Source organism: Plodia interpunctella, chromosome 29, assembly GCF_027563975.2.
Source record: "Plodia interpunctella isolate USDA-ARS_2022_Savannah chromosome 29, ilPloInte3.2, whole genome shotgun sequence".
NCBI classification, from domain to species: domain Eukaryota; kingdom Metazoa; phylum Arthropoda; class Insecta; order Lepidoptera; family Pyralidae; genus Plodia; species Plodia interpunctella.
In genome coordinates, this window is record NC_071322.1 from 2,550,775 (window position 1) to 2,578,391 (window position 27,617).

The window sequence follows — 27,617 nt, forward strand, 5'->3', positions numbered from 1 at the left end:
ACGCACTCGATACGTCTCTTTTTCGCTTTTCTTCTAACTCTTGTCGAATGTAATACATCTTATAACTCAGACAGGGAGAAGTGGAGGAGACTGAACTGCTGTATCGACCACATATAAGTACTCGTAAGTGGGATACCTAAGGGTAGGCTGATTATTATTATAGTTGGAAGTATGATAAAACAAAATTTTTAAAAAAAGTGAGATTTTAGTCTGTGGTTAGAAGAGAAATATAATAATTGTATTTTGAAAATTACATTAATATGTGGTTGAAAGCATACGAAGTCTTATAACTTCGTAATTTCTAAAATGAAACACAAATTTTAAATATAAACTTTATTTAATGTTAATAATTAATAATAGGGTTTCAAACCCTTGGTAAGAATTGGCGGTGGAAGTTTATATGAAAATTCGTAATTTCATGGCTCTTTTTTTGAAGAGTAATTCACGCGGGCGACGTTGCGGGCAAAAGCGTGTAAAATTATATTTTATATAACGTGGTGAGTCTAATGAATGAAACACATTCGAACACAATTGAAACATGTTTCATTATTAAATAACCGCTCAAAGTTTTATAGTAGAACTTGAGGCTCGTCCCGGCTTCGCTCGGGTAAAAACACAATAAATTATACCCCTAAACCTTCCTCACGAATCACACTTTCTATTGGTGAAAACCGCATGAAAATCCGTGCAGTAGTTTTTGAGTTTATCGCGAAGACAGAGACGTGGCAGAGGACATAAGATAAGGATCCCGGTTGGTCGAAAAGACGTAACAACTGTTTCGTTTGTAGAGGGGGGGGGGACAATTGATTCTAAAACTGATATTTTACTAAATGTAATCCAAGCGGTTAAAACTAAATCCAGAAACGGTTCCCACACCTCAAATATTCATGAAAGAAACATTATTACTTAATATACAACGAAACCAAAGAAATAATGAAAAAAAAAATATATATTCCCACTTCACGTGTAGAGGAGGTACCTTAAAAATTTCTTTTTTTTTTTAATTTTTTTTCAAGATTTTATTTGAACATTTTGTCGGCGTGAGTTGTGTGTCCATATCAAATAACATTATTCTAGTACTTTATATAATAGTTTTTGAGCTAGACCGCGCTAGACGGTCGGACAGACGGACATGGTGAATAAGGATTCCTTATATATAGAACTACGGACTCCTAAAAATGACGTATTTTCCTCAATTTATGTTGTCTTCTAAAAATTTTTAAATTTTTTAATCTTCGAAAGAACTCGCGGTCACTAGGCATTTCTTGTCCTTTGGAGAACAGGTGGTCTTCGGTGTGGCTGGTTTGGTGTACATTGTGTTCTTCGAAGTCCTTGTCGAGCCTGTAAAACAAAAAACAAATTGTGAATTAATGAATTTTCAAGTAACTTGTGAATAGTGACATCCCTGACTGCGTTGTCGACGCTAGAGACTTTAGCGAGGCCGTCGAACGAATATAAATCTCATTAATCTGTGGTTTTACAGTCACTACAACTGCAAATACACCTATTCTATATAATCTGAGCGTTTTCCCGGTATCTTCCTCAGGTGTTAAGCGTCAAAGCTTCCCTACCTCTTCTCCACTACGCATAGTCTTCGACATCCCTATTTGTCAGACCATTGACATCCTGGGCAAATATACTTAATATACTGACATAAACTACGTAATAGGAATTTCGGGATAAAAAGTACCCTATGTGTTAATCCAGGTTACATTCAACCCGTGTACCAAGCTGTTTTAGCTTGAAAGAGTAACAAATATACTTACATACACCCTCACAAACTTTCGCATTGAGAAGAAAAATATCTGGAATCGAGCGGGAATTGAACCCATGTCTATCTAGGACTAGTGAGCTATCGAGACCACGCCAGTTCGGCCGAATTCAATTCATCTCTTCACGTGTCACGCCGACGTACAGTATTTTCGTTAGAGGTACTCTTAACAAATCAACATTATCATCAAATTCCATGCATACACAACTCACAATTAGTAAGAAATTATGTTTTTTTTTTTGTTGACAAACTCAATACTTTTTTTTCTATCTGCATACTTTATATCTCTTAATATTTTCAAAAGTAGTTTTAAAAAAGCATGTGCGACAATTACAACAAAACCATTCACGTAAATAAATACATAGTATAAAATATGCATACCTTGTGTTGTTCCTATGCAAGGTGGTCGAAACATTCTCGATTCTTTTATCAGTCGATTTGTATCCGACAGGTCCATATGCCACATGTCAAAAAGTCTTTTCACACCATACTTCATTGATTTAAACGTATGCCTTTGACCTGAAAAAATATTTTAATAATTCATTTATTATGTGAAATATATTAGGACATAAATAAATAAATGTATTAGGACAAATCACACAGTTAAGCTAGCCCCAAAGTAAGTTCGAGACTTGTGTTATGGGAGACTAACTCAACGATACTATATTTTATAACAAATACATATATAGATAAACATCCAAGACCCCAATCAGAAAGATCATTTTCCATCATGACCCGACCGGGGATCGAACCCGGGACCTCTCGGTTCAGAGCCAAGCACTTTACCACTGCGACACCGAGGTCGTCAAAATACAATAGGCCAATTAAAAAACAAATCACATCTTAACAACTCACCTGGCATAATGAAATTGAATATTCTTTTTATTGACCCAACTTCCCATTGGAAGAATCGAAGCTGCAAACTATTGATCTGGTACAACAGAGACTCTACCTCATCCTGCGTTTCGGCGTTTCCATTAGTATATGATAATAATTCAATTAATCTGCAACGAAAGAAGAAATTATAAAAGAAGTTTGTGTTTTGTATAAACCCGGAGCGCCATTTTTTCAGCGACCATAGATAATTTTTATTGTTAACAAAAAAAAGAAAACGCAACGATATTGTTAGTGTTAATAAACAGCCTGTGACATAAAAAAATAAACTGATCTTGGTGTCGCTGTGACTTCCATATTTAAAATTAAAAAAAAACTATCCTATTCTTAGCACCTAAAAATTCAAAGAAACATTGTAGCGGACGTATACATACGACGATTTTTTTGAACATTTATAAAATTAAATGCCTAGTGTGTGGTTCCGCCCTAAACTCCACATCCTCCCGTAGAAGTCGTACGAGGCGACTAAGGGACACAGCCTTGATCCGTACACTAGCGCCATTATTACAATTTTATTAATTTATTTAAATTCTTAGCGAAATATGAAAACATATTTTAACAAATTATGCCACACTATATAAAGAAATTTAGTATGAATTATTATAGTTTTTTATTATACAAAGTGGCCACAGTTTACTTACAGTTGGTGGATGAGTAACGGTTTTCGAATTAACCAACTGTGACCATATATTCACGCAGGCAGCCGAATCTTCAAAATTTGCCAACCTCGGGCGTCAGGGCGTCGCAGCACCGAATGTTATGATAATGATCAAAGAAGCAACTTGCCGGTTAGCAGTTAGTTCACCTGATATCTTGGTAACGGTTGCGTTTTTTTTTAAACCGTTTAGCACAGGCCGCAATAGGTCGATACAAAATATTGCATGTCTCTTCTTAATCTCTTCCGAAGTTAATCCCTTCATAAAACCCCTTCTATAAAAACCCTCGTCGCTGTTTTCGTATTTTTTCACATGTTTCTCCCATTTCTCAAATAAAGACAATTTCTTTTTCATTCTTAATGGTTTTTTACTGACAGTAGCTCTATTATTGGTTATGTTTTGCAACTCTTTCGTGTGTTGTGTAGTTACTGTCGTCCGTTTTTTTTTCTTGTGACGTGTGACGGGTGTGATTGGGCCATTGCGGAATATTTGTTGAGATCGTAAATCGTTCACAATGTTTAGAACGTTGTATTGGTTTTTTTGTATGTCTGCTTCCAGCCTTTTCTTGATATAATCTAATCGGTCGAACATGCTATGTTGGGTCGGCCTTTTTATTGGCGACGTACATTTTATACCTGCAAATGAAACGATCAACATTTGAACATAATTGGCTAATTTCCAATTGATCGAATCAAATACAATTTTATTTTTTTTTACGAAATTTCGTGTGACGGTAAGGTATTGTGACGTCATGGATTTTGGAGTCAAAAATCATTTCCAATAGAGATCTAATAATGGGATTTAAAAAAATAGTAAATCTCGTAATTAATAAAACTAATCAATTAAAGTGTCATTTAATTATTGTACTTGGATATTTCAATACCAATCTATATGCATTAATTTTATATGAATAGGTATAAAATTAAATGCATTACCCATAAGTAGGTGTTAAATAGCTAATTATGCTACTCAAGGGGAGTTAATAGACTCCTCTCGTGCTGTATATCATCCTAAATTGAATAAAGAATTTTGAATTTGAATCTCGAGTAAGTACAAATGTTTACACAATCCCCTGAGGGATTAACTCTTAGACCCCCATCTTTTTATTTGCCCCAGGGACTTAGGTTAACTAGCTACGCCACTGCTCTGAACCGAGAGGTCCCGGGTTCAATCCCCGCTCTGGTCATGATGGAAAATGATCTTTTTCTGATTGGCCCGGGTCTTGGATATTTATCTATATATGTATTTGTTAAAAATTAGATCTATCTATACATGTATTTGTTAAATAAAATTTAATGTATTTGTTAAATAAATTTAAATATAAATAGTATCGTTGAGTTAGTATCCCATAACACAAGTCTCGAACTTATTTTGGGACTAGCTCAATCTGTGTGATTTGTCCTAATATATTTATTTTTCTATCCTTGACGACATAGTCTGGCAATAGCACATAGGTATATTATCTCGAAAATATTGTCGGAACAGTCCCGTGGCGCAGTTAATAATTAAATATACTGTGGTTGTTTGATTAATATCCCTGTGTACCCCGTCGGAGCTACATACGTGAGATAAATGTCGATGCAGCACTCACCAATAGCAAAAATCGCCAGAAACAATATATTCCTCATTTTTTACGAGAACTCATAACCAGAATATTGAATAGGTTTTGCAAAAAAAAAAAAAAACAATATTAAATTCAGTCGTGCGTTCTTCAACAAACGTTTTACACGATACAATTGGAAGCAACAATCGTCTTATTTTCTTGTTATATTAGGTCCTTACATATGAAATTGGCGTTTTGTTTGTACTGGCCACTTTAATCACAAATGTCTCCTCTTTGGTTAGGCATTCCAAATTCAAATTTATACAGCTGTTTACAGCTTACTTTTATTATATAAATATATTAAAAATATGTCACGCAAATTTCATATGTAAGGACCTAATATTATGAACATATATTTTAGTTTTTCATTGTTTTCGTATTTTCGCAATGTTTAGTTTTCTCGTATATTTTGTGTTCAACTATACACTCTTCTCCGCTTCTATTTCTTGTGCGCGCTGTTAATTGTTTACGTATACGCACTCCGTCCGTCCCGGCTTCGCTCGGTTATAACCACGGGTAAAACCATAATAAAATTTTCTCAGAAATCACCCTATGCAGATTGAATTACTAGTTTCCATCAAGATATTAGTGTTTACCGCTGAGCTGTCTACCCATAGGTATCTTTAGTTGACGTAATTTCTAACGGGATTATTCGTTATTTCTTTTCACCCTCATTTAACTAACCTAAAGGTCAAATTTTAAGAAATGCTGTAACACGGATTTCCTTATTTTTGTTGCATAATATTTGCGCCAAATTTCAAGTAGGTAGATCAGTAAAGATTTTCGTTATTTTTCATACAAACCTTACCCCCAATTTTTACCCCTTTAGGGGTCGAATTTCGAAAATTACTTTCAAATTTAAATCATTTATTCAGAAATTAGACCTTCACAAGCACTTCTTCTCGTAAATTTTTATATTTATAGTTATTTCTCACAAGCTACAAACTACTGGCATTTCGGAACGACCACTGCTGAGAAGAAATGCCGAAACTCATTTGAACAGTGTTGGTCCCTATCATGCCAGATCGGCTTACCATTATTGTTTTTTACAATGTTTTTTTTTCTAATAATATATAAAAGTACATAATGTACATAGTCAAAAGGTATATCAAAACAGGTTATGATTGTGATCCGAGTGCATATATATATATATCATTATGTGAACACTGTTAGGGTAGCGGGTCGCTAGTATTAAAATAAAACAGAACCTCATGTCATAATAAGTTTATTCCAACACCACGTTTCATTCCACATAGTACTTGTGGACTGTCTCTTTGTCAGATTGTTCTGTGGAGTTACCTCCATTCAGTTCCTGGTAGGTCATAACTTCCAGCGCCTTCACAACCAAATCCTTGTCTCGCAGACATACGTCAGAAGACACTTCGACGTACTCTGGAAAACGTTAGCCAGTATAGTTTGTGGCATCTTGAGAAATTAATATCTTACTTATAATAAAAAATTAAAATATTTTCATTATCGTCAAACATTTAAATCGTTAAACATTCGTTCGGAAAGCTCTGTTTCTAAAAAGAATTCGCGTCTCTATATGAAACACGCAATAAACTCTTTAATCTATACCAAACGGATTGAAATTCGATATTCACCAATACATAGTAGAATACCTGTGGTAGTTTTGGATGTTTTATTACGACTTTACCCGAGCAAAGCCGAGCCGTGTCGCTAGTATATAATAGAAAGTAAAAAGATAAAGACGAATTACGTTGCAATTTCTGGCCACAATTCTTCTTATATAAATGGCAAACGCTCTTGAACACACACGGCTTGTTGTCATCCAGGTTGACGGCACACACTGGCTTCTCCTCGTCAGGACAGGAGTCGGGGCAGCCCGACCGCAACGCGAACATCACATAGGCTCTGCAGTATTTCGTGTCTACTTGCCCAAATTCTAAAAAAAATACATAATATAATCTAATATAATATTATTGCGTAATATTATTGCGAAAGTTTGTGTTGATGTTTGTTACTCTTTCACGCAAAATCTACTGGACCGATTGTTATGAAATTTGGTACACAAGTAGAATATAACCTGGAATAATAGGGTACTTTTTATTCCGAATTTGCCACGGGAGCGAAGTCCCGGGGCGCAGCTAGTGTTGTAAATACGAAAGTCTGTCTGTTCCGCTATCATTGCTAAACCGCTGGACCTATTTTGATAAAATTTGTTATGCATATAGTTAAAGACCCTCCGTTCAAACATAGTTCGACTTTTCAATCAAAAATCAATCCTTAAATGATTATAATTGAGGGAGAAAGTTTGTATGAATATCGTGTTTGTTCCGCTTTCATAGAATTTTACGCGAGCGAAGCCACGGGCAAAAGCTAGTGAGAGAATTATAAGAGTGATCTTAAAACGGAGACACTGGGTCGAGATTCATGTGTCACGCACATGAATCTCGATACAGTGACTCAATTCATTTTAAAATACATGGACTGTTGTTTACTAACATAGGTTAAAAATTCTACTAACAATTTATCTATTTTATGGTCTGACAAATAAAGAATTACTATTATCTATATTCGTTTAACGATTTTTCTCCTCTTTTGAGTAAAGGTGTATGTGTATACCCTCTTGCATGTAAGGGAGATCATTGTATACAAATAGGAGAAGATACGTCTAGACGAACATAAGAATTTATTATTAAATAAAACATAGTATATTATAGGTACTTACTCAAAAATCCTCTGTATGTGGCACACTTATTGTTCAAAATAAGATGACAGCCGCTTTGGAACCATTGAAACTTCATTGTCACCCTGAAATTAAATACCTATAAGTCCGTATGTATGTATAATATATTTGTAAACTCTTATATTTTAGGCTACACACTGAATCGTGTTTCATATATCATTATAACATGATATATTCCGTGTCAATCTCAACCTTGACGTTGGCAAAATCATCGTTTTGCCGAACGATGGAGCCTAGAAATTAAAAAAAAAATGTTGCTTATCCAGACTTTCGTAATTATCACTACTATAAAAGCGAAGCGGTTAGGAAACGGTGGTGGTGTAATGGTTAAGACGCCCGCCTGTGGATCGAAAGGTCCCAGGTTGAAAACGAATTCGTGCCACATGAGTTTGTATATCAATCTGACTCTTGTACAGTTTTCATAGACAATCACCTGCTTCCAATTTGTGTGTGAAATGATGAAGGCAATGGCAAATCACTCCGTTAATAGTGCCAAGAAAGTTGTTTGTTTCATTCCACACTCGTAACAAAACGTTTTTGATTGATAATGCAAAACAAACAAATCGATTTGTTATTTATGAACAAATACCTAGTAAGAAATGACCACGACCCTCATTAATGAGCAAATACGACTATGAAGATTTATGGTAAGGTTAGGTTTTTTAAAAGGTAGGTTAGGTTACCTATTAAGTCCACAAGCAATTTTGTGGTAGTCATTGCAATGGTAAGGATCGCAGTAGTCCATCCACGCAGAATTCCAACCTCGTGGGCGGCCTATTAGCACCTCATCGGGCACCAACGGTTTTATTGACGCTGAAATTAAGATAATAAGAAATTTAACTTAAGTTTTTGAAATTAAGATTTTTCGTATAAGTATGAGTGTTCTAATTAAACTATTCTTATACTTAATTATAATTAAAACGCTTTTTGATTCCAAGGTTTTGATTCCAACATTTGTGACGTCACTTGTGCCCACAGACAAGCCACGTATACAATTTTTTGTTTTTGACACATGGCAAAAAGTTGGTATCTGAGTTGATGGCAACTAGGTATAGGTACTCCGTACTCAAAGAATTTATAATACTATACTAAAATGTTTACGAATAAGCAAAGCCGTGCCTAAACTTACTTAACTTAGGTCTAAAATTTGTTGACATTTTCTCTTGTATATGGCAATAACAGTTTGCCAGAAAGGGATAGCTACAAATTTCGTGCCCAATTTCAAGAACTTTAGGTATTGGCACGCGGACATTGTGGAAATGTGATCTTTATAACAAAGCGAATAGGTCTAGTTCTCAATGTCATTATTTTGACATTTGTTATTCATAAACATTCCAGTTAGCATAATATAACAACATTACAAAAAAAAAACTAAATATAATAAAAAATATTATACGTTACATTTTTTTCGATCCAAAAGGCCCGGGTTCGGATATCGGTATCTAAAACAAAATAGTTAAGGGAACGTAAAAGGCGGTCAAATGATACAATGAAAATAATTAAAAAATCTAATAGTAATCAACCTGAATCGTTTCACTGAACGTTACATTTATTGAACCAACGTAAACAAAAACAATTAATAAAAAAAGCATTACTTTATCTTAATCGGCATTTTTCCCCTTTTCTCCTTGCCAGGACTGGCGCAGGCTAAAAAAAAAACAAAAAACACATTGAGTGGGTTGCACTCGTTACATTAGACCTGCGCAGACCTGCGCAGAAAAACGCAAAGTAGTAGGTACTTTGCTGCTCATTTTTAATTATTATTTTTGCAATTGTGCGGTTAAATGTTGAATGTCAACGTCAACGTTGACTGGTGAAACTCATCCTAGAAGTTTTTATGAAAGGTACTTAATTTTACATGAAGCAATTGATGTAAATTGTATATTCAGAATATACAGATGAAAATATTATAATCTTACAAAGAATATAAAATCCACATACAAAATATTATAAAAATTATACTTTTTAAAATTTCATTTTTGAGACAAACTTTTATTTTTTTCAGATTGAGTTTTCAACGAGCGACAAAAAGATCACATCCGTGCGTAGATGTGGAGTTCCAGTACCTATCACATATCCCTATATCTAGGTACTAGATAGGGCTAAAATATGCAAACCACAGAGGCCACATTTAGCTGTGTTTGCTACATAATGATGACAGGTCGCTAGCCCATCGCCTATGAGAAGAATAGCAATATAGCCCTGCGCGGGAAGAGACGCAGCCAGCAACGATGGGTTTATGCCATAGATAATATATTTCTTGTATCTATAGTTTATGTCCTGTATCTGGAAGTAAACTGGTAGTAAACACTTTTAAAAGCAGCTGGCACATTCGAATTTCAAATTCAAAATCTAAATTCTATATTCAACTTAGAATTAGGTATTTACTTTTTAACTTTTTCTTTTTTTTTATTTATGGAATAGTTATCATTGATGATGACAAAATTTACATAAACCCATGGATTTAATAAGTACTTCATGGAGTATCTACTAATTCCATGCATAAACCAGATTACCAAATAAGAAGCGACGCAACAAACTTCACCGCAGCATTTTCTCCAAAAACGTCATTAACGAATATAGTTTATGTTTTTATAGTTGGAGATGATTTTTAAAAAAATATATAGGTACTTACAGACCATAACTAAAATATAGCTCAAAACAAAGGTAATTATTAGGAACCTCATGATTTAATTCCTCCTAACGTAATGGCTCCGAAATACCTCCATTAATTGGAGCATTGTGTTGTTCAATTAATTAGAAACGGTATTTTTACGATTGCAATCATCCTATGATTGCTTTTACAACAAATCTAGAGGCACGGTTGTGTCCCCGCCAAGTCGCAACACTGCCGTACTATACTTTACTCTCCTGTCCTTATTTGAGAACCTCTGATAGATTTATAATTTCAAAATTTGTCTTTACTAGAAGATACAAGCTAGATATAATAAATGCGAAAGTAAGTTTGTTTGTTACCTCTTCACGCTCTGTCCACTCAATCTTTTTGAATATTGCATACATGTAGTTTGAAGTATGGAGAATTGCCGTGGGCAAAAGCTAGTTGGTAAATAAAGTTTGAATAAATAAATAAATACAACAGATCCTCTGAATTTTAAAAATGTTTTATAATACAGAAATAAGTATTTATGTTGGATATAAATAGTTTTTGAACAGAATACAGAAGTAAAAATCGACCATAAGGGAGTTCGAACTTTACCTGTGGAACGACACATTTATTTCCGAAGTTATGCGAAATCAAAGTTTCCCGATTTTGATACTGACTCATTAAATAACGATCCAAATATAACTAGAACTTACCATAGACCTGCTAAAATTAGTACAGGGATACGTTGTAGACACATTATGGGTAAACTATTATACAGGGTTACTGGTATCAAACGCAAAACCTCCTAAAGACTACTTGGGTACATCGAAACAAGCAACTTTTATTCTACGACTTTTCGTTTTTTTTTTCACATAAAGAAAAATACAATCTAATTTGCGATTCACATGTTAACTATACAGTTAACATGTGAATGTTAACATGTGAATGTATATGTGAAGCAATGTGTGAGAACTCGGGTGTTGGTCAGATAATATTTAGTCTATTTCCTTTTACAAAAAATATCTCTAATAATAAGTATATACACTCCATAAATACATGTATATACAACTTGACTTGGAAATTTAAAAAATTATACATTTTGGACCTGAATAAATATATAAATAATTGCATATATAACCATGGTACTGTGTACCTATCTTATAGATTTAAGCTGACCATTGCTAAACTCTTAGCATTTAATATTTATAGACCCGTTATAGCCGATATAACGAAATTACCAAATATTAGTACAAGTACTAATAATTTAGTTTTAAACTAGATAATAAGACAGCGGTGAAGCCCTCCTATTTAAATCTTATACATCAAAATATCCAGGGCTTCACCAGCAAATTCAATGAAGTTTGTTTATATTTAGAAAATAATAGTATTGATATTTTCTGTGTAACTGAACACTTTTTTAGAAATGAAATTAAATTAAATTTTCCCGATAAGTATATATTAGCAAGTGCATTTGTAAGACAAAATGCCGAACACGGAGGATCATTAATACTATTAAATAAGAGTTATAAGTATAAAGAAAGGAAAGACATAGTAAGTCTATCAGTTGAATGTACTATAGAACTTTCTTGTGTGGAGTTGGATAAATATATTATTATTTCTGCTTATAGACCTCCATCAGCTTGTTGCGAAACTCTTTTAGACGTTTTGGAGGAAGCACTCAGGCGAGTTACATCTAACAATAAGCATATAATTTTATGCGGTGATTTTAATATAGACATTTTAGTTTCATGTTCGGAAACCAATGGATTTAAAAATCTACTAGACTCATTTAACTTAAAGCACACATTCTTTGAACCCACTAGAATAACCTCGACCTCAGCCAGATGTATAGATAACGTTTTCTGCGATTGCGCTGTTTATAATCAAAAACTGTTCGCCTGTCTGGGGTCTGACCACCTGGGTCAACAGGTATCACTTATACGTGACGGAGAGTCTGACCTAAGCACCGCTCCTGTAACTTGTAGGCCTCTAACTAAGCAACGTAAAATGCGTTTTCGCGAATCCGTTTATAACAAATTGCCAGATGTAGACCTCACAAAAAACCCGAATGACCAATACAATGAGGTGTTCAATATAGTAGAAAAAGAATTCAAAAAATCTTTTCCTATCAAAACTTTCATCAAGAAAGATAAACTTAACTTTTGTGATTGGGCCTCAAACGGTATCTATATTAGTAGAAACAGACTTTATGAACTTTATGGCCAAAAACAGTACAATCTTAATGCGGAATTCATAACATATGTTAAACGCTATTCTAAAACTTTTAAAAAAGTATGTTCTGTCGCGAAATCTTTGTATTTAACTAATAAAATAATAAATTCGAGTGATAAGATAAAGACCGCCTGGTCCATCATAAATAAAGAGACTGGTAAAATTAACACGCGCGACGTAAATTTTGTATTAAAACTTGACGGTAAAACCATAAGTGCAGATGACGAAGTTTCCAACGAATTTAATAATTTCTTTTCCAACATTTCTAAGAATATCACAGGATCCCTTTTCTCTTGCTCCTATGCGGCAGATGATCTATTAAAAAGAAATGCTCCGGACCCTAAGTCCACTTTTACATTCAGACATATTACACCAGATGAAATTATATCTGCTTTTAAAGCCCTAAATGTTAAAAACACTGAGGACCTGTGGGGGTTTTCCGTCTCAGTATTGAGCAGCATTATTGACCTGATTGCTCCTCACCTAACCATAATATTCAATAAATGTATATCTGAAGGCGTGTTCCCAGACTTAATGAAAATAAGTAAAGTAATTCCTCTATTTAAACAAGGCGTTAAACATGATCCCACAAACTATAGACCTATTTCTATATTACCCACTCTAAGTAAAATTTTTGAAAAAATTATTTTCAGTCAACTTGTGTCGTATTTTAATATAAATAAAATTTTACATAATCGTCAATACGGTTTCACCAAAGGTCGTTCAACTACTGATGCAGCAGCCACTTTAGTCGAAATAATTAATGAAGCTTGGGAATCCAAGCAAGATGTCGTAGGTATTTTCTGTGACTTATCGAAAGCTTTTGACTGTGTAGATCATAATATACTCAAAAATAAACTTCAACATTATGGTGTCACTGGCGCGGCTCTTAGTGTTCTTTCGTCTTACCTAGATAATAGAACACAGAGAGTAGAAATTAACAAAACAATTTCCGATAGTGCACCTGTTCACATAGGCGTACCTCAAGGCTCCATTATCGGTCCCTTTTTATTTTTGATTTATATTAACGACCTCCCATGCCTTGCCCAACATTTATGCGAAGTAGTTCTATTTGCAGACGATACATCCTTATTATTTAAAGTCGATAGAAAAAGTGAAAACTATAACTTTATAAGTAATAGCATGTCGGTAGTGCTTAACTGGTTTACAACCAACAACTTAGCTCTAAATACAGAGAAGACAAAATGTATTAAATTTTCTCTCTTAAATAACTCGCACAATGTTATACCTTTAACAGTAAATGGTAAAGCTCTGGAATGGGTACATAGTACTAAATTCCTGGGCATTACTGTGGACGACAAATTAAAGTGGGATAAACATATTGAAATCACGGCCAAAAAACTTAGTACGGCAGCTTTTGCAGTGAGAAGGATCAGACAGTGTACGAACATAGATACAGCTAGACTTGTGTATTTCAGCTACTTTCATAGCATTATGTCCTACGGACTATTAGTTTGGGGTAATGCAGCTGACATAGGAAAAATTTTTGTATTACAGAAAAGAGCTATCCGTTTTATTTATGGGTTAAAACCTCGAGATTCTCTTCAAGAACTCTTCAAATCAATTAACATCCTCACTGTGGTATGTCAGTATATCTTTGATGTGCTTATTTTTGTCAAATCAAATTTACATTTATATAAAAAATTAAACGAAGTAAATAGTGTAAACACTAGAAATAAGCACAAACTTTGTATGAATAGATTCAGGCTTAAAAAGGTTCGGCGGTCTTTCGTGGGTCAAAGTGTAAAATTATTCAATAAACTCCCTGCAGAGGCTATTAATCTGCCAATGAAAAATTTTAAAATTTATGTTAAGAAAAATTTAATGGATAAAGCGTATTACACAATTAACGCCTATTTGACTGATAAAAACGCTTGGATCCTCCCGACAACTTTGCCACTCCACACATGATCTCCTAATTTTTATTTTACTGTTTTTTATTATTTTATTCACAATTTTGAATTTTGTTATAATAATTCGTATGGCATTTAAATTTTATTTGTAAAACATGTACGTGATTTGTGATCTTCAAGTGTCTGAATTATACTTCTATTTCGACGAATAAGAATTGTAATTATGAAGTCATGGGAATCGAGTGTGTCATGCTCACTCAAATGGTCAATCTGGTGGTGGCGTCGTGGGCCGGGTCGTGAGGTTCCCTCTATTATGGTTGAGCTACGCGATGGCTGTCCCATGCGTCAACTCGTGAACGGGTGCTGCCAGAGGGAACTGGTCATCTCGTTTCTCATATATTTTCATGTAAGTTAATTGTGTTTCACATCGATATATATATATATATATATTATAATCAGCACTCGGATCACAATCATAACCTGTTTTGATATACCTTTTGACTATGTACATTATGTACTTTTATATATTATTAGAAAGAAAAGAAAAAAAAATTTTTTTGTAAGAAACAATAATGGTAAGCCGATCTGGCATGATAGGGACCAACACTGTTCAAATGAGTTTCTTTCGGCATTTCTTCTCAGCAGTGGTCGTTCCGAAATGCCAGTAGTTTCTAGCTTGTGAGAAATAACTATAAATTTAAAGATTGACGAGAAAAAGTGCCTGTGAAGGTCTAATTTCTGAATAAATGATTTGAATTTGAATTTGAATTTGAATTTGAATCGCAAACTATACAGTTAACATGTGAATCGCAAACTATACAGTTAACATGTGAATCGCAAATTAGATTGTATTTTTCTTGTTACATACGTAACAGCCAAGCAACACGAGACAGTTCAGTAGCGTTACGTATCGGAATCGAACATAGAGTTAACGTTTTATAGAAACGACTTTAAAACCAAAAAAATAATAATTTTCTTGTATTTATTACGTTTAGACAAAAGTCGTAGAACAAAAGGTGTTAGTCTCTATGCACCTTATGCGCCTTTGGAAGGTTATGCGTTAGATACCACGGCCCAGCTATTATATACATCGGCATAATGCTTTTAAAGCTGTTTATTTCTCTATAAAAAGAGCAATTAAATCTAGTAAGGATAAATAGTTTATGATTTGGCCAATATTTATATCAAATAAGTAACTAAACTTAAACACGAACTTGAACGGTCGCGTCGATCGCATAAGTATGTTAATACTTATGCGATCGACGCGACCGTTCAAGATCGTGTCGTTCGTGATCGCATAAGCACTAATCATAGTCTAGAGATATTTAATTATTTTTAGTAATATTTTTTTTTGTTCATAAATAAATAATAAATAAATAAATTAGGACAAATCACACAGCTATATCTAGCCCTAAAGTAAGTTCGAGACTTGTGTTATGGGATACTAACTCAACGATACTATATTTTATAACAAGATAAACATCCAAGACCCGGGCCAATCAGAAAAAGATCATTTTCCATCATGACCCGACCGGGTACGAACCCGGGTCTCTCGGTTCAGAGGCAAGCACTTTACCACTGCGCCACCGAGGTCATCGAAAATATATGTATAATACCTACACGTCTTTAGGGAAAAGGCTGCGGTGATGTTTGTTGCGCCGTTTATTCTTCACCGATCACCGGCCCACCATCAACTTTTACATAACGATTCCAATGCAACTCGGTTCAATTAAGAAACCTAAAACGAATCGCATTCATACAAAAAATTAAGTCGATGGTACGAATTTGCGATGCAGTTCAGTTTAGGTCGCAATGTGGATCGCGTTAAGAGATGATGGTAAGCCCCCTGCGCTTTGGAAATCGGCAGTAGACTTAGTTTAATTAATTTTTTGACGTCAATCAGTGATGTACATATATCATACTAAATTGAATAAAAAATTTTGGGTTCGAATTTTTTATAATGAAACAAACAGTTATCGAGACTTGGCTAACTTTTTACAGAATATATTTGGCGGAATGGATTGGTTGGTTACCCCATCAATATAGCTAAGAAATTCGTGGGTGTTACATTCCACTTAAGGCGATTACTCCTCGCACACTAGCATAACCTCACATTTTTATTAATTTCTTTTATTTCTAACTGAAAATTTTAAAAAAATATAACAGGTTATGCCACACTACATAAAGAATATTATTAGAAATTATTATAATTTTCTATAATATAATGTGGATGGTTGTGGGTAGGGTGGCGCTAGTGTGCAGGGAGTGTACAGGGAGTGTGGGAAATGGGCGCGTTAATGACGACGACCCTCAGCCATGAGGAATACAACTTTAAGGAAAAATAATAATAAAAATAAATACACATGATGTAATTATACAATTTATTGATTGGTAAAATAATCTATACTTACTTAATACAATATGGTATCGTATAAAACTTATAATATCAATTTGAATGACTCGGTACAGTCAACAACAAATCAAGTAGTTGTGGTGTTAACTGTACTTTGGAATAAATAGTAGTAATAGATCATGGATTTAGTAAGTACTGTACGGAGTGCCTACTAATTCCATGTAATAGACATTCCGACTGAACGACAGAAAGGGCTGCAGTTATACAAAAGAAAGAGAAAGATGAAAGCAGGCTTTCCTTTTATTTCAAATAAGTGCCAGCAGTGTGTAGCCAGCTTTATATTTATGAATATAAAAAAATATATTAGGACAAATCACACAGATTGAGCTAGCCCCAAAGTAAGTTCGAGACTTGTGTTATGGGATACTAACTCAACGATACTATATTTTATAACAAATACATATATAGATAAACATCCAAGACTCGGGCCAATCAGAAAAAAAGATCATTTTCATCATGACCCGACCGGTGATCGAACCCGGGACCTCTTGGTTCAGAGGCAAACACTTTACCGCTGCGCCACCGAGGTCGTCATGAAAAAAACTAACAAACATAATATTAAATAGGGTATGTTCACTATTCTTACTAAATACAGTATTAGGATACATAATGTGTACCGCTGTATACAGCTAAATAAATAAATAATAGATGGCAGCACCATCTCAAATCACCCGTTGCCATGGCGCGCAAATCAATATACAGACTGACAAGGACACCTGCAAATCGCAATAATAAAATAGCTGGATCGTAACAGAACCTCGATCGTCACATTTACAGTTTCAGAAACTGTTATACGATAAAGTTAAGGCTATATTCGCGACACTAAAATGTTTATTAGAACCAAAAATTAAGATTTAAGAAACCCAAAGTTGCTTGCATATTTTATGCACTTCACTAATGTCATTCAAAAGGAAGGGCCGTAATGTTATAAAAGATTTAAATTGTCATATTTATATTCTATTCCTCTTGTTCCTTATATGTTAGTGTCGTTTTCACTTTGTATTTTGATGTGAGCATAATTTAACATGTTATGTACACTTATTGTTGGTCAGTTCGGTTAATTCGTAGAAACTATGTAATTTTCATATATTTTATATGCATGTACCCACCTAACTTACTGTTTTGTGTACTTACGAATAAATATATAAATAAATCTCATAGAAAAGAGGTGACGTTTTGCTGCAGCGTCATAAGATCGGAGTATATCAAATCCTTATTAAAAAAATAATAATCATTAATATAATTATTCAAACTAAATCATCTCACTCGGTCTTACATTTTAACCCTGAAGGCCTACCATCAACTTTTACAGAACGATTCCAATGCAACTCAATTCAATTTCGGAACCTAAAATGAATCGCATTCATACAAAAAATTTAGTCGATGGTACGAATTTGCGATGCAGATCAGTTTAGGTCGTAAAGTGGATCGCGTTAAGAGATAGATAGTTCATAAAAAAGTTACAGCATGCTTTAAGCTAAAGTGTGCATTGTCTCATTCTGTCACTTGAAATATTAAGACGGCGCCCCGAGCGCCACCGTCACATTAGTTTATAGACAAAATTAAGTATACCACATGAGAATAATCTACACTACATAAAAATATATCATTATTATAGTTTGACATTTGCGAAAAGAATTTTGGTAGCGACCTATTTCTATTTAGTAAATTGTGGCAACTGTGTCCTATAGAAAACTATAATAATTTGTAATATTTATTATATCATGTAGCATAATATTTGTATCACTTTTTTTAAATTTCGATTCTAACAAATAAAATAATAAAAATTGTATGGTGACTGTTGACCCAGTCTTAAAAATCGTAGTATCAAAAATTGTACACTTTTTTTTTCATTTAATACAACATATAATACCTGAGTTGCATTAAAATTATAATAATAAAACCTTAATTTTAATAATTCGTGTTCAAACTTAATAATAGTATCACAATTATAATTATAACATATGAACAGTTATGTATTAAATTATTTACAAATTAGGTATTTATCATCTAATAGAAAAATACGAAAAAGCAATTAAAATTAAAGTAAGAAAAAAAACCTCAAATTAAATGTTGTTCTGTCATCCATTGGTTAGAAAGAGAAGAAAAGAAACGAATAGGAAATAATATGTTAATAGTTAAAAATAGAATAGTCTTGTCATATCTAGCTGTACAATATCACCATAATCACTTTTTTAATAACTACAAGCCAGTAGATATCAACTGGCTACTCTCCATAGACAAATCTGATACTTTTTTCAAATGTCAAAAATGAAATCTTATATGGAGCTAGTATGACAGTTATGTTTTGTGACGTCACGGATTATGGCGCCAAAAAGCATTTATATTACACATGAATGAGTCTGAAAAAAATAGTAAATCTCGTATAATTAATAAAACTGAACAATTAAAGTGACATTTGATTATTATATTTGGTTATTTAAATACGTAGTCACGTAGCCAATTATATTGATATTACTTCCCCGTCACTGTCATCGGTGTTATTTAAAGTGTCGAATTTATTTATATGCCGTTTACCATTGACGTGTTCCAGTATATGCTCAGTCGAATTCAATTCCAAATTGCATATTACACAATTGTACACTTTATCACTCACCTGTGAATAAAAATAATAAAAACTATATTGGTTATGAATTAAAATAAAACTTTTTATTTTAATCCAAATCTGTTAAGGCTCAGGTGCAATATGTCTGTTTCGTAAAATGCGTCTATCGCATGATGCCTTCTTCACATAATGTAACGAAAAGCGTTTTTTTTATATATATAACTTGTTAGTTTTGAAAAGCGAAATTTCAAAGTCTCTTTTGTGACATTTTGCGAAAGAGACATTCTGCAAAAGACGCATTCTGCGAAAGATACATTTTGCGCCTGAATCCAAAGTGAGCTTAAAGTCTACTACGACTAGGCTCGATAGAAGTCTTCAATTATATATATTATTCTATTATATGTATATTCTTCTGTAAGATTACAAACAGATATTCTATTATATATTATATAATCAATAGTATTCTATCGATATAAGCAAAAACCAAGAGGATAAGCGTTATTGTCATTTCTCCAACAAAAGTTGTATCGATACGCGGGGCTGAGGCGGACGGAGCGGGGAATATATATTTGGGCCACGTCACAATCGACTTTTCGGTAACAATAGATAAATAAGCTTTTTTTTTTACAAAAATATTGTTTTGTTGTCAGGGAGATCTTATTGCTTTCAATGCGTGACAAAACATGTCCGTGCAGTCAACCGTTGAGAGATTAACTTGTCATGCTTATCATAATAATGCATCGTCATTCAAACTAAACGTGTGTACAAAATTTCAGACTAATCGGTTGAAGATATCTGCTTCAAAATTGAGTTACAAGATTCCACTCGAGACATAATATCCCCTTGTCAGTCGACCGCCATTTTTAATTTGTCATGACAGCTGTCAAAAGCGAGTTTCAAATTTCAGCCGGCTTTCCTCGTGTCATAAATAATTAAATAACTTGTAAAATATACATCGCAAGTTAATGAAAAGCTTACAAAAAAAAGGTAGTTACTTCTCTAATTAGCGCAGGGTAATATTCCTTCATAAATGGCATTGATAGCTTCGAATTATGATCATCAGAATCAACATGTTCATATATTTCGTTCAGTTTCTCATTTAAATGTTCCTGACATATTATACATTTATATGAATTCTTTATCAAAGCTATGGAATGCCATGCATCCCATTTCAAAGGTAATTTCAAATTATAACTGTTAATTACTATAATTTGTTTTTTGTCTGTATTTCGTTTTTTATTAATGCCCACGACATTAATTGAGGATATGATTTTGAGTTCCGGCTCTTCGTCGCAGTATATCGCCTCTTTTTGCTTTGCGTAAACTTTTTTCGTTAATTTATTTGTCTGTGATTTTTTTAAATAGGTCATATTTTTCTTTTGTTGCTCGTGAATGGGCCATTTTAAGTGTTCTTTCAACTCGCCTCGCCTCAATATCACATTACACAAAGAGCAGTGGTATAAAACCGATTTCTGAAAATAAAATAAAATAAATATAGGCACATTTGTATGTCAAATAAACACGAACAAAAAAACACCATATACAGACTGTATTGTTTTTTTTTGTTATTAATAAAGTGAAGATAATATGGCGCTGTCTCCTGTCGGCTGGCAACACTGGGCGTTTATTAACCAATCTTAACCATTATATTTGGTGTTGCAATGGTAAAAAAACTGCTATACATACTCATGTTTTGGTATTGGTATACAAACTCACGTGGCAGATGTAGGATTCGAATCTGAGACCTTTCGGTTCACAGTATTAACCGCTACACCACCACTTCTATTATATTTATAAAAATACGAAATACTGCGACTATTATGTCATATTTTATTAATGTCTTTTATTATTATGTATCGTATAAAAACATGTGTGTCACTCGAAAGAATTACGATTAACTTAGTGTTCGCGGCTCTCGACTCCGTCTCGGGCCTCAAAATACCCACTCATTAGAATCTGTTACTTTCTTTTCTCGGTGTACAATGTACTGTGTTATATGTATTCACGATTTATAATGTCTTACCTGTCTTATCAAGTTATTCCCGTATTCCTCAACATATTTCATATCCTTGATCATTTTCACATGGTTCTCATTATTAATATGCTTTTTTAATCTCTCAACCTTCACAAATTGTCCACACGCGAAGCAGTGTCTACCAACGTCGCCTACAGGCACCAAGGTATTGTAAGATGTCAAAGTTATTTGCGAATTTACTATCTTCAGAGCTATTTGAACTTCAAGAATATCAGCATATTTATCACTGTCAAAATAATCATTTGTATCTTCATTAATGTCAACGTCAACGTCATGACTTTGTGCGCCGTCACCAACTTCGAATTTGGAATCATTTGAATTCTGTGTTTCGTTATTCGAAAATTGTAAATCAACATTATCACTGTCGTTGTTTGCGTTTTCAGCATCACTATTTACATTCTGAGCGTCGTTTTTAACGTTCGGAGCTATTTTTGCAATGGTTACAGGTTGTGGACGAACATGGAATCCTAGAGCCATATTGGTCAACATTATGTGGGCTGGGTCTTGTAAATGTAGCAACAACACGTTAGGTTGTATAACTAAATGGCAAATCCCACAGTGTGGCAAACTCTGAATCTGGAAATATATATTTAATTATATATTATCATGAATTAAGTTGCTGTTCCAAGTGTGCTCGCACTTAAAAAAAAAATCTGGCAGATGTCATGCCGAGCATTCGGCCAGACGTTTCATGACATGTACAAATCCCACGCTGGGAATCGAACCCAGTACCTCCAGATAGCGAACGGTCGTGGTGATACGTTCGTCAAAATACACTAACGACTTTTTACTTCATTCATAATGTCCTTCGAACATGTTCAATGATGATTTTCGAGACTTTGTATAGTATAATGTACACATGAATCCGTCATTATTGCGATGATCCATCAACGGACAAGAACGAAACGGAGCACAACGTAACAATGGGGCCTGGCTCATAAACGTCTAGCTATTCTGCAGATCGGACATTGATGAATTTTTCACTTTAATTTAAAATATTCCATGATGATAAGAATAGATACGAAATTCAAATACATTTCACTAAAATAATATAAAAAATTATATACTCACTGATCTTATATAATTATAACCGAACTGTTGTAACGCCGGCACAGAGTTCAAAAAAACTATATGCATTGTATTTTGTATATGTTCATTAATGTATTGCCAGTGAAAACATATTTTACACAACGCGCAGTAAAATCCCGCATCGTTACGAAATATTGCGTTCAAAGACAACAACAGAACAGACATTCTAATACCGAATAAATACACAACACACTTTTGATTCATAATTGCATTTACATCATTGTTTCTGTTTACATCAATTGAATTTGCATTAGTTCTATTATTATCGATTCTAATTTCCGATTCGATTTGTGACACGTTTATCGATTCTTCACCAGCTCTTATTTTGTGTACAGATTTTATATGGACATTTATAGTGTTCAAATAATGAATTGTGTTGCATGTACCACAATGCGAAAAATTTTCATCCTGTAATGGAAATGTGTCTATCATAAGAAATACTTATATACATATTATAAAACAAAGTCGTATGACGCGTCTGTCTATTCGCGATAAACTCAAAGACTACTGCACGGATTTTCATGCCGTTTTTCACCAATAGATAGTGTGATTCCTGAGGAAGATTTAGGTGTATATCAATTATTATGTTTTACCAGAGCGAAGTCGGGACGGGCGGCTATAGAAAATAAATTTAGTGGCCGAGAAAATTGATATTTTCTCCTATTTTCTGAATGAATTCACAACAACGTGTTTGGATATAATATGTTTATGTTATACATAAATAATTTAAAAAGTTAATCTGTCGTATTAGAATATGTTTTCTGTAATGGTAGGTTAAGTTTGGTGAAATAAATTAAATAAAATTAATATGTTACGGCTACACACCGAAGTAGGTGTAGTTACAGTTACACCTAGGTGGCATTACCTATGACTTGCTGCACCTGGTTTAGCTGCGCCATTTTATTTCTACTTTTATTTAAAACTTTTATTTATATTTAATATTTCAGTTACACAGGCTCAGCTGAAAATCAGCGCTGTGGCTCGTGCCGCGGCATATAGCTGAGCAGAGGGAAAAGTGCGGGCTTGCATTTCACTTCTCAATATCGAATCGACTCGAAGTGAGACTCAGCGAACCAATCACATGGCGGTGTGCTTGTCGTTTCGTCACAATGGCGCGCTGTGATTGGTTAGCTGCGTCTCACTGGCGCACTACGCACACTGGTTACTTAACCGGCTTGGATTTTCGAATTTTCCATTATTAAGTTCCTATTAGGTATGTTTTAGCATAATATGTAAATGTGTTTTGTTTAGCCGAATAAAGTTTTTCTCTCTTTATTTCTTTAGCCAGAACAATAACAACTGAAACTAGGTCTAGCCGAAGATAAACTGGCTACACTTATAAATAAATAAATGAGGACAAACCACACATATTGAGCTAGCCCCAAAGTAAGTTCGAGACTTGTGTTATGGGATACTAACTCAACGATACTATATTTTATAACAAATACATATACAGATAAACATCCAAGACCCGGGCCAATCAGAAAAAGATCGTTTTCCATCATGACCCGACCGGGGATCGAACCCGGGACCTCTCGGTTCAGTGGCAAGAACCTTACCACTGCGCCACCGAGGTGTAACCAAGTGAGACTGGCAACACCTAGCTCTTGCCACACTGCGGGGTTTAGCCGTAACAAATACATTAATCTTTACTGGGTACAGAGAGCCAGAAATTGGCTTTGATTTTACAAGCTGCCGCCTGACGTGAGCCCTCTTTGGGGATGCTGTTGATGTCGCGTTGTCAACGCTGTTTTTATCCCTTCAGGAGGAAATGGAGTGGTCCTATTGCAGAGCGGAAACCACACGCCACAAGAAATAAACTAAATTAAACTAATTATTATCTACAAAATTATCTTTTCCAACGGCTTATCTACAATTCAGTAGTTCTGAGAATAGGTCTTTGTCAATTTTTATACCTCAAGTGATAAGTGTCCACCAGAGCGAAGCCGTTACATAATAAAAATTAAAATCTTACCTGTCTAATTAAATGATCTTCATATTCATGATTGATTTTGAACTTTTCACAGTTGTCATTATGCGTGTGGCCATCAATATGATTCGCCATATTAACAATGGCATCATCTATTTTGCACGCCATACAATAAAATCTTTTATTTTTTGTTGATTTAATTATAGAAACCATATTCCAAGTGTAATATGGTATTTCAAAGACAACACTTCCCACTTTAACCTTCACCTTGCAATCCATTATGATATCTATCTTTTTATTGCTTTCTCCCTTTTTATTCTTATGTTCACTTATTTTGAGAACTCTATCATTGTTTTTATATTTAATTGTATCGTTAACTTTATGTGCGGCCAGTAGCAAGTTGTCTTCATGTTGTTTTCCCTTAAAATGTTGTTCAGATACATTTTTGTGGATTGCCACATTACAGACGGCGCAGTGGTAGTGTTCATTTTTCTGTAATAAACATTGTTTATTTGAATCACGTTCTTAACTATTCTTTTTCTATTTTTACTCTTTTCTATTTTTATTCTGTATATATATATATATATTTGTGTGCAGTTTAACTAAGCTTTTTATATATATTATACGGCTACATATATTACATACATTTATAACTGCATAAATACTTATAACAATAGAGAACATAATTCAATATACACCTAGATATTCCTAAGTTTCCTGTATTATATTAAGTTTTGCTTTATTTTTATTTTAAGCTTTATTATTATTTTTGTTTGTTTGTTTTATTTATGGCATCCGCGGAAGACCAGCGCCGTGGCTCACACCACGACATGTGCTGAGCGGAGACCGTTTTGCCTCAACCATTACATTTGTTTTTATTTGTACTGTGCTGTATGTACTAATATGTTTGAGCAAATAAACGTTTTTTCTTTCTTTCTTTGTAACTGTTAGTGGGCTGTCTGTACAAAGGAGATATTATAGAAAAATAATTATGGATCTCTATGGGACCTGAAGAATTCAAAACTTTTTTTTTTAATTTTTGTCTGTCTGTACATTTGTTCGCATCACACAAAAACTACTGAATGGAATTTGACTCAGTTTTCACAATTGTATAGCAGGTGGTCCACAAAATCTGGTAATTAGGTTTCATCGCGATACTTATATATATCGCTTACTTACATATATATATATATATATATATATGTATATAGATATTGACAATAATAAGTTATGAGCGGACGCACGAAATAAAGGCGGGCGAAGCCGCGTGCAAAAGCTAGTATCGTTTGAAAAAATAACTCACCAGTCTTGCAATACTAATGCCGAACTCTTCTAATGGAGGAAACGCCTCCATATTATTTTCATGATCTGTGTTGGCTAAGTGTTTGTCAATATTACCAACAAAAACCATTACATCGCACACAAAACAATTGTACACATCATCTAAGACCGTAATTAGCGTATTGAAATTGATAACGCTTAGACAAATACTAGAGTTAACCAAATATCCAGCTCCAAATAATTGCACATCCATATCAAACGTTTTGGGTGATGAATCTGAAAGTTGATAACGTTTTCAGATTTAGAGATAGAGTGTCACGTTTTCATCCTTTACGTGGTGGACAGAGTCAAGAGTTGCAAAACTCGAAGGCCACGTGTAATAGTATGGTGAGCTTATTGGTGAAACTGAAATTAAATATACAGATAGGTTGCTACCCACAGCCACAGCCTAATTCCGGCTACACACTGTCGTCGAACTGTTGGCGAATTAGTCTCAAAGTAAGTTTGATACTTGTGTTATCATTATGTTGTAATATTTACCTTCAAGTTCTTTATCATCTTTTATGTTTATCCTCTCAGCATACAATTTAAACTTCCCGAAATCTTCTGTGATATATTGCACATTCTCTGTGTATGTTTTACCATCAATCTCATAAACTTTCGCATCTTTTTTGACTTTCTTTTTCCATGCAGTATCAGACTTTAATAAATTACTGTTTACGAATATACTTGGTATATTCTTCACATTTGTTTGTGCATTTGTCTGTCCTTGAGTATTTTCTGATAACTTTTTTGTTATTCCCGGAACCGTAGACACTATAGCACCCATTGTGAACACATTAATATTCTGAAAAAAAGGGAAAATTCAGAATACTATTTATTAATATAAATTAATAAACTAATTAATCTCATCTCATCTTAAAACTCTCTCTCTCTCTCTGTCATCAGGATGTGTGATAATTGATATAGGTATGTACACAACATAACAGTCTAAACATAAAACTTAAAAATAGGAAATGAGACTGTGCATTAATGGGATAATAAAAGCAATTGAACAACATTAGGATTGCATGAGATCGGGTCGCGCGGGTATTGTTAGGTTAAACCGTGTACCATCCAGATGGGTTCATAAATATCTCATTTCAACAATATTCATATATGTATATACTTCAGACCAGATGTTTGGATAGAAGCCAACTTTAAATTGACATAAATTTTGGATGTGTTGATACAAATTCCAGGACACAAAATTACTTTCACCATGTCCCTATTAAAACCACAATAGCTGCAATTGTTTATTAGTCAGCATAACACTAAAATTACACGACAAATTACACAAATATGAACACACTAGTATCTGTGAAAACCGTAAAAAAATCCGTTCGATACCTAGTTTATAGTTTATTGAGTTTATCGCTACAGACAGATTTATTTTTATTAATGCAAGGAAGGATGGTTATATTAAATACTTACTACATGTAGTTTGCCCCTCGTAGCCGCCGCAAATAGTTTGTAACGAGATACTCCTCAGACAGAGTACTGAATTACTGTACAGCGTCCGTTCGTCAATATGTAATTATCAAAATTCACAAATACTGACAAAGTGAGCGATAAAATCAATGAGTTTCTTTCTTTTGCTTTTCTTGTAGGTACATACGTAGGTACCTACCTACCTATCTTGAGTTGGTTACCTACTAGATACTACTTATCTTAGTATTTCACCAAACATAGACTTTTTTTGGTTTCATTTAACCATGTAGAAAGGCAAAGGCCAAACATAGACTACGCTACAGACTAGACTAATAAATTGGTTGTAACAAAAAAAAAAATCAACAAAAAGTGGTAGTTGTGACATTTTAGCTATCAGTTCCTTATAATGAATAAAATATATTGTCTATAATTATACTGATTCTCACTCAGGACACTATTTTTTCGTGTAGATCGGAATCGCCCACTAT

General features: G+C 33.9%; 1 protein-coding gene across 3 annotated transcripts; it reads right to left on the reverse strand.

Moving 5' to 3' along the window:
- Positions 1–295: 295 nt before the first annotated feature.
- Positions 296–27,426, reverse strand: LOC128682096 (uncharacterized). 3 transcript variants are annotated; one of them, XM_053766593.1, is made up of 14 exons: positions 27,133–27,426; positions 26,200–26,506; positions 25,682–25,935; positions 24,424–24,870; positions 22,431–22,856; positions 21,348–21,935; positions 20,320–20,796; positions 19,297–19,375; positions 9,230–9,281; positions 9,036–9,076; positions 8,318–8,447; positions 7,617–7,699; positions 6,645–6,830; positions 6,134–6,316 (listed from the first exon to the last, which is right to left on the reverse strand). In XM_053766593.1, exons 2-14 carry the CDS (start codon positions 26,486–26,488, stop codon positions 6,168–6,170), a joined length of 3,201 nt encoding a protein of 1,066 aa, XP_053622568.1. In that variant the 5' UTR covers positions 26,489–26,506; positions 27,133–27,426; the 3' UTR covers positions 6,134–6,167. The 3 variants fall into 3 exon arrangements, with proteins under 3 accessions (XP_053622567.1, XP_053622570.1, XP_053622568.1); XM_053766592.2 differs by lacking the exons at positions 6,134–6,316; positions 6,645–6,830; positions 7,617–7,699; ... (1 more) ...; positions 9,036–9,076; positions 9,230–9,281 and adding exons at positions 296–1,341; positions 2,153–2,290; positions 2,627–2,775; positions 3,452–3,956; XM_053766595.1 differs by lacking the exons at positions 6,134–6,316; positions 6,645–6,830; positions 7,617–7,699; ... (1 more) ...; positions 9,036–9,076; positions 9,230–9,281 and adding exons at positions 2,653–2,775; positions 3,471–3,956.
- Positions 27,427–27,617: the final 191 nt, after the last annotated feature.

Excerpts from the sequence above, each read along its gene's own strand:
- LOC128682096 (XM_053766592.2), bottom strand. The coding sequence starts at position 26,488 with ATGGGTGCTATAGTGTCTACGGTTCCGGGAATAACAAAAAAGTTATCA. Across the intron at positions 24,871-25,681 it reads GCATTAGTATTGCAAGACTG|AAAAATGAACACTACCACTG; the intron begins GTGAGTTATTTT and ends TGTTTATTACAG. Across the intron at positions 21,936-22,430 it reads GTTATAATTATATAAGATCA|ATTCAGAGTTTGCCACACTG; the intron begins GTGAGTATATAA and ends ATATATTTCCAG.